This window comes from Lonchura striata, chromosome 21, assembly GCF_046129695.1.
Source record: "Lonchura striata isolate bLonStr1 chromosome 21, bLonStr1.mat, whole genome shotgun sequence".
NCBI lineage: Eukaryota > Metazoa > Chordata > Aves > Passeriformes > Estrildidae > Lonchura > Lonchura striata.
Genome location: NC_134623.1, coordinates 1,640,926 through 1,651,304, shown reverse-complemented (window position 1 = coordinate 1,651,304; position 10,379 = coordinate 1,640,926). Strand labels below are relative to the sequence as shown.

Below are 10,379 nucleotides of genomic sequence, written 5' to 3'. Positions count from 1 at the left end.
CCCAAATTCCCATTTTCCCCCTCCAAATCCCCATTTTTTTTCTCCAAAAATTCCCGTTTTTCACCCCAAATTCCCGTTTTTCCCAGCTGGGAATTTTGGGACAGGGACGGGGCAGTGCCAGAGCCCGGAGCTTTATTGAACTGGGACAAACTGGGACAAACTGGGACAAACCGGGACAAACTGGGACAAACTGGGACAAACCGGGACAAACTGGGACAAACTGGGACAAACCGGGAGCGGCTCAGTTGGTCGAGGGCCTGGGGAGAGGAAAAAAAAGAGGACAGGTGAGAGGGACCCCAGGTGTGCCCAGGTGTGATAGGGGAGTGCCCAGGTGAGTGTGACCCCCCAGGTGAGCACAGGTGTGCCCAGGTGTGTCTCAGGTGTGCCCCAGGTGTGCCCAGGTGTGATAGGGGAGTGCCCAGGTGAGTGTGACCCCCCAGGTGAGCACAGGTGTGCCCAGGTGTGTCTCAGGTGTGCCCCAGGTGTGACAGGGAAGTGCCCATGTGAGTGTGACCACTCCCCAGGTGAGTGCCCAGGTGAGTGTGACCCCCCCGAGGTGTGCACAGGTGTGTCTGAGGTGTGCCCCAGGTGTGTCCTGGTATGCTCAGGTGAGTGCCCAGGTGAGTGCCCTAGGTGAGTGCCCAGGTATGACAGGGGAGTGCCCATGTGAGTGTAACCCCCCCCAGTGAGTGCCCAGGTGAGTGCCCAGGTGTATCCCAGGTGTGCCCAGGTGTGGCCCAGGTGTGCCCAGGTGTATCCCAGGTGTGCCAGGTACGCACTTGGCCCACTCCACGTTGAGGATCAGGTGGGTGTGGCAGCACAGGGACCCCGTGGATGCCCCCCAGGTGAGCGTGACCCCCCCCAGGTGTATCCCAGGTGTGCCCAGGTGTATCCCAGGTGTGCCCAGGTGTGTCCAGGTGTGCCCAGGTGTGCCGGGTACGCACTTGGCCCACTCCACGTTGAGGATCAGGTGGTCGTAGCCGAAGCCGGAGACGCCGGCGATGGCGCGGGCGGCGTCCTCGCGCCGGTGGAAGCTGATGAAGGCGAAGCCCTGCGGGCAGCGCCAGGTGAGCCCAGGTGTGCCCAGGTGAGCCCAGGTAAACCCCTGGTGCCCAGGTGAGCCCCTGCCCAGGTGAACCCCGCCTTGACACCAAGGTGAGCCCCACCACTTGCCCAGGTGAGACCCATGCCCAGGTGAACCCCTGGTGCCCAGATGAGACCCCGGTGCCCAGGTGAGCCCCGCCCTCACACCCAGGTGTGCCCAGGTGAGCCCCACCCTGACACCCAGGTGAGCCCCGCCCTGTGCCCAGGTGAGCCCCTGGTGCCCAGATGAGACCCCGGTGCCCAGGTGAACCCCGCCCTCACACCCAGGTGTGCCTGGGTGCACCCCCGGTGCCCAGGTGTGCCCAGGTGAGCCCCGCCCTCACACCCAGGTGTGCCCGGTACCTTGGACTGCCCCGTGGTCTTGTCCTTGGCCAGGTAGATGCGGGAGATGGAGCCGAAGGGGCGGAAGAGCTCCTGCAGGTCGGTCTCGCGCGTGTCCTCCGACAGGTTGGTGACGCGGATCGTGGCGTTGTCGTCGGCTGCGCCAGGTGAGGGCGGCGCCGCCAGGTGAGTGCCCGGGCGGGGCTTGTCCCCCCCCAGGTGTCCCCAGAGCCACCCCGGTGTCCCCAGGGGTGTCCCAGGTGTGTCCCCAATGTCCCCCAATGTCCCCAGGTGTGTCCCAGGTGTCCCCAGGTGTGTCCCAGGTGTGTCCCAGGTGTCCCCAGGTGTGTCCCCAGGTGTGTCCCAGGTGTGTCCCCAGGTGTGTCCCCAGGTTTCCCCAGGTGTGTCCCAGGTGTCCCCAGTGTGTCCCAGCTGTCCCCAGCTGTCCCCAGGTGTGTCCCCAATGTCCCTAGGTGTGTCCCAGGTGTGTCCCAGCTGTCCCAGGTGTGTCCCAGGTGTGTCCCAGGTGTCCCCAGGTGTGTCCCAGCTGTGTCCCAGGTGTGTCCCAGGTGTGTCCCAGCTGTCCCCAGGTGTGTCCCAGGTGTGTCCCAGCTGTCCCAGGTGTGTCCCAGGTGTGTCCCAGGTGTCCCCAGGTGTGTCCCAGGTGTGTCCCAGGTGTGTCCCAGCTGTCCCCAGGTGTGTCCCAGGTGTGTCCCCGGGTCAGGTGCGCTCACCCCGCCGGTTGGGCTGCATGGACTCCCCACGCCGGCTGGCGCCGTCCCTCAGGCTGGGCGGGACGTACTTGCCCGTCTTGCTCACCTGGGCGGCCACCGGCTCCGGCTCTGCGGGGACAGGGACAGGTGGGACAGGTGGGACATGGACAGGTGAGACACAGAGAGGTGAGATATGGACAGGTGGGACAGGGACAGGTGGGACAGGTGAGACAGGTCAGATATGGACAGGTGGGACAGGTGAGATATGGACAGGTGGGACAGGTGGGACAGGTGAGACATGGACAGGTGAGACACGGAGAGGTGAGATATGGACAGGTGAGACACGGAGAGGTGAGATATGGACAGGTGGGACAGGTGAGATATGGACAGGTGAGACAGGTGAGATATGGACAGGTGAGACAGGTGGGACACAGGTGGGACAGGTAAGGACAGGTGAGGGACAGACAGGTGGGACATGGACAGGTGAGACATGGACAGGTGGGACAGGTGGGACATGGACAGGTGAGATACAGACAGGTGGGACAGGTGAGGCACAGCCCCAGCTGCTCCTTCTGCACGGGGCCACCACCAGGGTGACCTTGGGGCTACCACGATGACCTTGGGGCTCCATAACCATGCAAAAATGGGAAAAATACGGGAAAAATTCCCAAAAAAAGTGGGATTTGGGGTTTGGGGTCCCACCTCCGGGCAGCTTCTCCTTCTCGCCTGTGGACAGCCCCAGCTGTGCCTTCTGCACGGGGCCACCACAGCAACAATGGGACCACCAGGATGACCTTGGGGCTCCATAACCACGTCAAAATGGGAAAAATTCCCAAAAAAATTTGGGATTTGGGGTTTGGGGTTTGGGGTCCCACCTCCGGGCAGCTTCTCCTTCTCGCCTGTGGACAGCCCCAGCTGTGCCTTCTGCACGGGGCCACCACAACAACAATGGGACCACCACGGTGACCTCGGAGCTCCATAACCATGTCAAAATGGGGAAAATTCCCAAAAAAATTTGGGATTTGGGATTTGGGGTCCCACCTTTGGGCAACTTCTCCTTCTCGCCCGTGGACAGCCCCAGCTGTGCCTTCTGCACGGGGCCACCACAACAACACCAGGACCACCAGGGTGACCTTGGGGCTACCACGAGGACCTTGAGGCCCCATAACCGTGCAAAAATGGGAAAAATACGGGAAAAATTCCCAAAAAAAGTGGGATTTGGGGTTTGGGATTTGGGGTCCCACCTTTGGGCAGCTTCTCCTTGCCCATGGACAGCCCCAGCTGTGCCTTCTGCATGGGGCCACCACAACAACAATGGGACCACCACGGTGACCTCGGAGCTCCATAACCACGTCAAAATGGGAAAAATTCCCAAAAAAATTTGGGATTTGGGGTCTGGGGTCCCACCTCCGGGCAGCTTCTCCTTCTCCTTGCCCATGGACAGCCCCAGCTGCTCCTTCTGCACGGGGCCACCACAGAAACAATGGGACCACCAGGGTGACCTTGGGACTACCATGGTGACCTTAAAGCCCCATAACCGTGCAAAAATGGGAAAAATACGGGAAAAATTCCCAAAAAAAGTGGGATTTGGGGTTTGGGGTCCCACCTCCGGGCAGCTTCTCCTTCTCGCCCGTGGACAGCCCCAGCTGTGCCTTCTGCACGGGGCCACCACAGCAACAATGGGACCACCAGGATGACCTTGGGGCTCCATAACCGTGCAAAAACGGGAAAAATTCCCAAAAAAATTTGGGATTTGGGGTTTGGGGTCCCACCTCCGGGCAGCTTCTCCTTCTCGCCCGTGGACAGCCCCAGCTGCTCGGCCAGCTCCTTCTGCATGGGCCCCAGCGTGTCCTTGTAGGGGCAGCGCGTGGTCCAGTGGTCGCCCTTGCAGATGCGGCAGGAGACGATCTTCTGGCCCTTCAGCTTGTTCATGGGGTCCTCCTCCTCCTGGCAGTTCAGGTCCTGCGGGATGGGGACACACCTGAGGGCACCTGGGCACACCTGAGGGCACCTGGGGGCACCTGGGGACACCTGGGGGCACCTGGGGACACCTGAGGGCACCTGGGGGCAGCTGGGGGCACCTGGGGACACCTGGGGGCACCTAGGACAGAGCTGGTGGCACACGTGGCCATGGGGCACACCTAGAGATGTTCATGGGGTCCTCCTCCTCCTGGCAGTTCAGGTCCTGCGGGATGGGGACACCTGGGCACACCTGGGCACACCTGGGGGCACCTGGGCACACCTGAGGGCACCTTGAGACACCTGGGGACACCTGGGGGCACCTAGGACAGAGCTGGTGGCACACGTGGCCATGGGGCACACCTAGAGATGTTCATGGGGTCCTCCTCCTCCTGGCAGTTCAGGTCCTGCGGGATGGGGACACACCTGAGGGCACCTGGGCACACCTGGGGGCACACCTGGGCACATTTGGGTCACCCCTGGGCACATCTGGGGCACCCCTGGGCACACCTGGGGCACACCCGGGTACATTTGGGGACACCTGGGCACACCTGGGGGCACACCTGGGGGCACACCTGGGGGCACACCTGGGCATCCCTGGGCACACCTGGGGCACACCCGGGTACATTTGGGTCACCCCTGGGCACACCTGGGTACATTTGGGGACACCTGGGCACCCCTGGGTCACCCCTGGGCACACCTGGGTACACCTGGGGGCACACCTAGGCACACCTGGACATACTGGGGGCACACCTGGTCACCCCTGGGTACACCTGGGTACACCTGGTCACCCCTGGTCACCCCTGGGCACACCTGGGCACCCCTGGGCACACCTGGGCACAGCTGTCCCTACCTCCTTGCTGGTGATGAAGGTCATGAAGACGTCGTCGCTCACGGTCGTCGTGGCCACGTTGGGCCCGGGGGCGTCGAACTCGGAATTCCCAAATTTCTTCCAGTTCTGGGAGAGGGGAAATCCCAAAATCCCGGGAAATTCCGAAATGCGCCCGTGGGAACGCCTCGGTCCCGATCCCGTCTCCCAGGGAAATCCAATTTATTCCCGTTTTTCCCCAGGTTAATCCCATTTATTTTCCAAGTAAATCCCATTTTCCAGGTAAATCCCATTTATTTTCCAGGTAAATCCCATTTTCCAGGTAAATCCCATTTTCCAGGTAAATCCCAATTTTTCCCATTTATTGCCCAGGTAAATCTCATTTATTTCCCAGGTAAATCCCATTTTTTTCCCATTTTTCCAGGTAAATCCCATTTCCAGGTAAACCCCATTTTTTCATTTTTTCCCAGGTAAATCCCGTTTTCCCCAGGTAAATCCCATTTTATCCCAGGTAAATCCAATTTTTCCCAGGTAAATTCCATTTTTTCCCATTTTTTTCCAGGTAAATCCCATTTTTCCCAGGTAAATCCCATTTTCTCCAGGTAAATCCAATTTATTCCCATTTTTCCCCAGGTAAATCCCATTTTTTTCATAGGTGGATCCCATTTCCCATTTCCAGGTAAATGCCATTTTTTTCCCATTTTTTCCAGGTAAATGCCATTTTTTCCCTTTTCCCCAGGTAAATCCCATTTTCCAGGTAAATCCCATTCTTTCCCTATTTTTTCCCAGGTAAATCCCATTTTTCCCAGGTAAATCCCATTTTTTCCCTTTTCCCCAGGTAAATCCCATTTTTCCCCAGGTAAATCTCATTCTTTTCCCATTTTTCCCCAGGTAAATCCCATTTTTTCTCTATTTTTTCCCAGGTAAATCCCATTTTTCCAGGAAAATCCCATTTTCCCCTGACCTTGCGCCGGGCCACGGCCTTGGAGGCTTTGCGGGTCTCGATCCGGAACGTTCGGATGATCTGGGAAAAACGCGGGAATGGGGCCGGGAAATCCCAAAAACCCCAAACCTGGGGCCCTCAGGGGACAAATTCGGGAATTCCCGGAGCACCTGAGCCCAAAAAACCCAAATTTGGGAATTCCTGGAGCACCTGAGCCCAAAAAACCCAAATTTGGGAATTCCCGGAGCACCTGAGCCCAAAAAACCCAAATTTGGGAATTCTTGGAGCACCTGAGCCCAAAAACCCAAATTTGGGAATTCCTGGAGCACCTGAGCCCAAAAAACCCAAATTTGGGAATTCCTGGAGGACCTGACCCCAAAAAACCCAAATTTGGGAATTCCTGGAGGACCTCAGCCCAAAAAACCCAAATTTGGGAATTCCTGGAGCACCTGAGCCCAAAAACCCAAATTTGGGAATTCCTGGAGGACCTCAGCCCAAAAAACCCAAATTTGGGAATTCTTGGAGCACCTGACCCCGAAAAACCCAAATTTGGGAATTCCTGGAGGACCTGAGCCCCAAAAACCCAAATTTGGGGCTCAGGTGCCGAATTTGGGGTCCAGAGGCGCCAAATTTGGGGTCCAGAGGTGCCGAATTTGGGGCTCAGGTGCCGAATTTGGGGCTCAGAGGTGCCAAAATTTGGGTTCAGCTGCCACATTTGTGGCTCAGGTGCCACCTGTGCCCACCTGTGCCCACCTGTGCCCCCGTGCCCACCTTGACCTTGCGCCCGTCCTCCTCCTCGCGGTACTCGGTGATGGTTTTGATGTTGCCGTTGACGACCTCCTTGGGGGACGGGAGGGGCCCTGGGGGGGACAGGTGTGCCCAGGTGAGCCCAGGTGTGCCCCCAGGGCTCCCCAGGTGTGCCCAGGTGTGTCCCTCCCATCCAGGTGTGCCCAGGTGTGCCCCCAGGGCTCCCCAGGTGTGCCCAGGTGAGTCCCTCCCATCCAGGTGTGCCCAGGTGAGTTCCTCCCATCCAGGTGTATCCCCAGGTGTGTCCCTCCCATCCAGGTGTGTGCCCAGGTGTGTCACTCCCATCCAGGTGTGCCCAGGTGTGTCCCTCCCATCCAGGTGTGCCCAGGTGTGTGCCCAGGTGTGTCCCTCCCATCCAGGTGTGCCCAGGTGTGTGCGTCCCATCCAGGTGTGCCCAGGTGTGCCCCCAGGGCTCCCCAGGTGCCCCCAGGTGTGTCCCTCCCATCCAGGTGTACCCCCAGGTGTGTCCCTCCCATCCAGGTGTGCCCAGGTGTGCCCCCAGGGCTCCCCAGGTGCCCCCAGGTGTGTCCCTCCCATCCAGGTGTATCCCCAGGTGCCCCCAGGTGTGTCCCTCCCCTCCAGGTGTGTGCCCAGGTGTGTCCCTCCCCTCCAGGTGTGTGCCCAGATGTGTCCCTCCCATCCAGGTGTGTGCCCAGGTGTGTGCCCAGGTGTGTCCCTCCCATCCAGGTGTGCCCAGGTGTGTCCCTCCCCTCCAGGTGTGTGCCCAGGTGTGTCCCTCCCATCCAGCTGTGCCCAGGTGTGTCACTCCCATCCAGGTGTGCCCAGGTGTGTGCCCAGGTGTGTCCCCAGGTGTGTCCCTCCCATCCAGGTGTGTGCCCAGGTGTGTACCCAGGTGTGTCCCTCCCATCCAGGTGTGTGCCCAGGTGTGTGCCCAGGTGTGTCCCTCCCATCCAGCTGTGCCCAGGTGTGTCCCTCCCATCCAGGTGTGCCCAGGTGTGTGCCCAGGTGTGTCCCCAGGTGTGTCCCTCCCATCCAGGTGTGTGCCCAGGTGTGTCCCTCCCATCCAGGTGTGTCCCCAGGTGTGTCCCTCCCCTCCAGGTGTGCCAGCGGTGCCAGCGGTGCCCTCTCACCTCCCTTGAGCAGCTCGGCCTCGGCGCTGGAGGCGCCCCCCAGGACCCCGGGCAGGGGCAGATCCTTCAGCAGCTCGCTGGTGATCACCTTGTCTGGACAGGTAAGGGGGCTCAGGTGGGCACCGGGCACGGTGACCTCACCTGGGCACAGGTAACCTCACCTGGGCTCACCCGGGCACAGGGAGCTCACCTGGTCACAGGTAACCTCACCTGGGCTCACCCGGGCACAGGGAGCTCACCTGGGGCACAGGTAACCTCACCTGGGCTCACCTGGGGCACAGGTAACCTCACCTGGGCACAGGTAACCTCACCTGAGCTCACCCGGGCACAGGTGACCCCTCTCACCTGGACCAGTCCCCCCAGCCCCTGGCACAGCTCTTTGTCCCCAAGGACACAGGTGCCACCCCGACAGGTGTGCCAGGTTTGACAGACGTGCCAGGTGCCACAGGTATCACAGGTGTGCCAGGTGCCACAGGTGTGCCAGGTATGACAGGTGTGCCAGGCATGCCAGGTGCCACAGGTGTGACAGATACCTTGAGTGCCACCCCCCAGAGATGTCCCAGGTGGCATCCGTGCCAGGTGTGCCCTGCCAGGTGTGCTGGTGCCAGCCCCACAGGTGTGCCAGGTACCACAGGTGTGACCGGTGCCACCCCCCACAGGTGTGCCAGGTGTCACAGGTGTGCCAGGTACCACAGGTGTGACCGGTGCCACAGGTGTGCCAGGTGTCACAGGTGTGACGGTGCCACCCCCCACAGGTGTGCCAGGTGTCACAGGTGTGCCAGGTACCACAGGTGTGACCGGTGCCACAGGTGTGCCAGGTGTCACAGGTGTGACGGTGCCACCCCCCACAGGTGTGCCAGATGTCACAGGTGTGCCAGGTACCACAGGTGTGACCGGTGCCACAGGTGTGCCAGGTGTCACAGGTGTGACGGTGCCACCCCCCACAGGTGTGCCAGATGTCACAGGTGTGCCAGTGCCACCCCCCACAGGTGTGACAAGTGTCACAGGTGTGACTGGTGCCACCCCCACAGGTGTGCCAGGTGTCACAGGTGTGCCAGGTGTCACAGGTGTGCCAGGTGCCACCCCCACAGGTGTGCCAGGTGTCACAGGTGTGCCAGGTGCCACTCACCATCCTCTCCTCCCTCCTCCTCCACCTGGTCAGCCCAGCTGGGCTTGGAGCTGTGGGGACACAACGGCCTCGGCTGGCACCTGTGCCACCCTTGGGTGCCCCTGTCCCCTCCTGTGCCACCCCCGTGTCCCTGTGCCAACCCAGTGCCACCCTTGGGTGCCCCTGTCCCCACCTGTGCCACCCTTGGGTGCCCCTGTCCCCTCCTGTGCCACCCCCGTGTCCCTGTGCCACCCCGGTGCCACCCTTGGGTGCCCCTGTCCCCTCCTGTGCCACCCTGGCTGTCACCTGTGCCACCCTTGGGTGCCCCTGTCCCCTCCTGTGCCACCCCGGTGCCACCCTTGGGTGCCCCTGTCCCCACCTGTGCCACCCTTGGGTGCCCCTGTCCCCTCCTGTGCCACCCCCATGTCCCTGTGCCACCCCGGTGCCACCCTTGGGTGCCCCTGTCCCCTCCGGTGCCACCCTTGGGTGCCCCTGTCCCCTCCTGTGCCACCCCCGTGTCCCTGTGCCACCCCGGTGCCACCCTTGGGTGTCCCTGTCCCCTCCTGTGCCACCCTGGCTGTCACCTGTGCCACCCTTGGGTGCCCCTGTCCCCACCTGTGCCACCCTTGGGTGCCCCTGTCCCCACCTGTGCCACCCTTGGGTGTCCCTGTCCCCTCTGTCGCCTCCCCCTCACGGCCCCGGCCCTGCCCGAAGCCCCCAGGACCCCCCGGGACCCTCCCGGGACCCCCCCGCAGGCCCCGTGCCCGGTTCCCGGTGCCGGCCGTCACTCCCGGTTCCCGCTCCCGGTTCCCGCTCCCGGTTCCCGGTGCCGGCCGTCACTCCCGGTTCCCATTCCCGATCCCGGTTCCCGATCCCAATTCCCAGTCCCGTTTCCAGCTGTCACTCCCGGTTCCCGTTCCCGGTCCCCATTCCCGTCCCCGTTCCCACTCCCGGTTCTCGGTCCCACCTCCCAATTCCCACTCCCGTTCCCGGTCCCAATTCCCAGTCCCGTTCCCGGTCCCAATTCCCAGTCCCGTTCCCGGTCCCCACTCCCGGTTCCCATTCCCAAGCCCGGTTCCCGATCCCAACTCCTGATCCCGGTTCCGATTCCCACTGCCGGTTCCAATCCCGGTCCCGGTTCACGATCCCAGATCCCGATCCCGGTTACGGTTCCCGATTCCCGATCCCAATCCCGATTCCTGTTCCCGGTTCCGATTCGCACTCCCGGTTCCGGTCCCGGTCCCCATTCCCGTTCCCCGTTCCCGGTTCCCGCTCCTCAATCCCCGCCCCCGTTCCCGGTTCCCGTTCCCGTCCCCGCTCCCCCTCACTCGTAGTCCCCGGCCGGCATCGCCTCCGCCTCCCTCACGCCGCCACACCGGAAAGGCCGCGCGGCACTTCCGGCCCCCCGCGCGCCACTTCCGGCGGGGCAGGGCGGGAAGCGCCAAGCGCCACTTCCGGCCCGCGCGCGTCACTTCCGGCGGGGCAGGGCGGGAAGCGGTTGCCG

The 10,379-nt window shown here is 62.0% G+C and overlaps 1 protein-coding gene across 3 annotated transcripts; it reads right to left on the bottom strand.

Annotated features, from left to right (window-relative positions):
- Window positions 1–115: 115 nt before the first annotated feature.
- EIF3G (eukaryotic translation initiation factor 3 subunit G) lies at window positions 116–10,295 on the bottom strand. Of its 3 annotated transcripts, XM_077787753.1 has the most exons (12): window positions 10,204–10,295; window positions 8,897–8,946; window positions 7,768–7,860; window positions 6,641–6,729; window positions 5,891–5,950; window positions 4,951–5,055; window positions 3,911–4,100; window positions 2,160–2,267; window positions 1,447–1,583; window positions 945–1,051; window positions 237–257; window positions 116–176 (listed from the first exon to the last, which is right to left on the bottom strand). In XM_077787753.1, the coding sequence occupies exons 1-11, from the start codon at window positions 10,221–10,223 to the stop codon at window positions 242–244; spliced, it is 975 nt and encodes a 324-aa protein (XP_077643879.1). In that variant the 5' UTR covers window positions 10,224–10,295; the 3' UTR covers window positions 116–176; window positions 237–241. The 3 variants fall into 3 exon arrangements, with proteins under 3 accessions (XP_077643879.1, XP_077643878.1, XP_077643880.1); XM_077787752.1 differs by having other exon boundaries at window positions 116–257; XM_077787754.1 differs by lacking the exon at window positions 7,768–7,860 and having other exon boundaries at window positions 116–257.
- Between the last annotated feature and the right edge of the window lie 84 nt (window positions 10,296–10,379).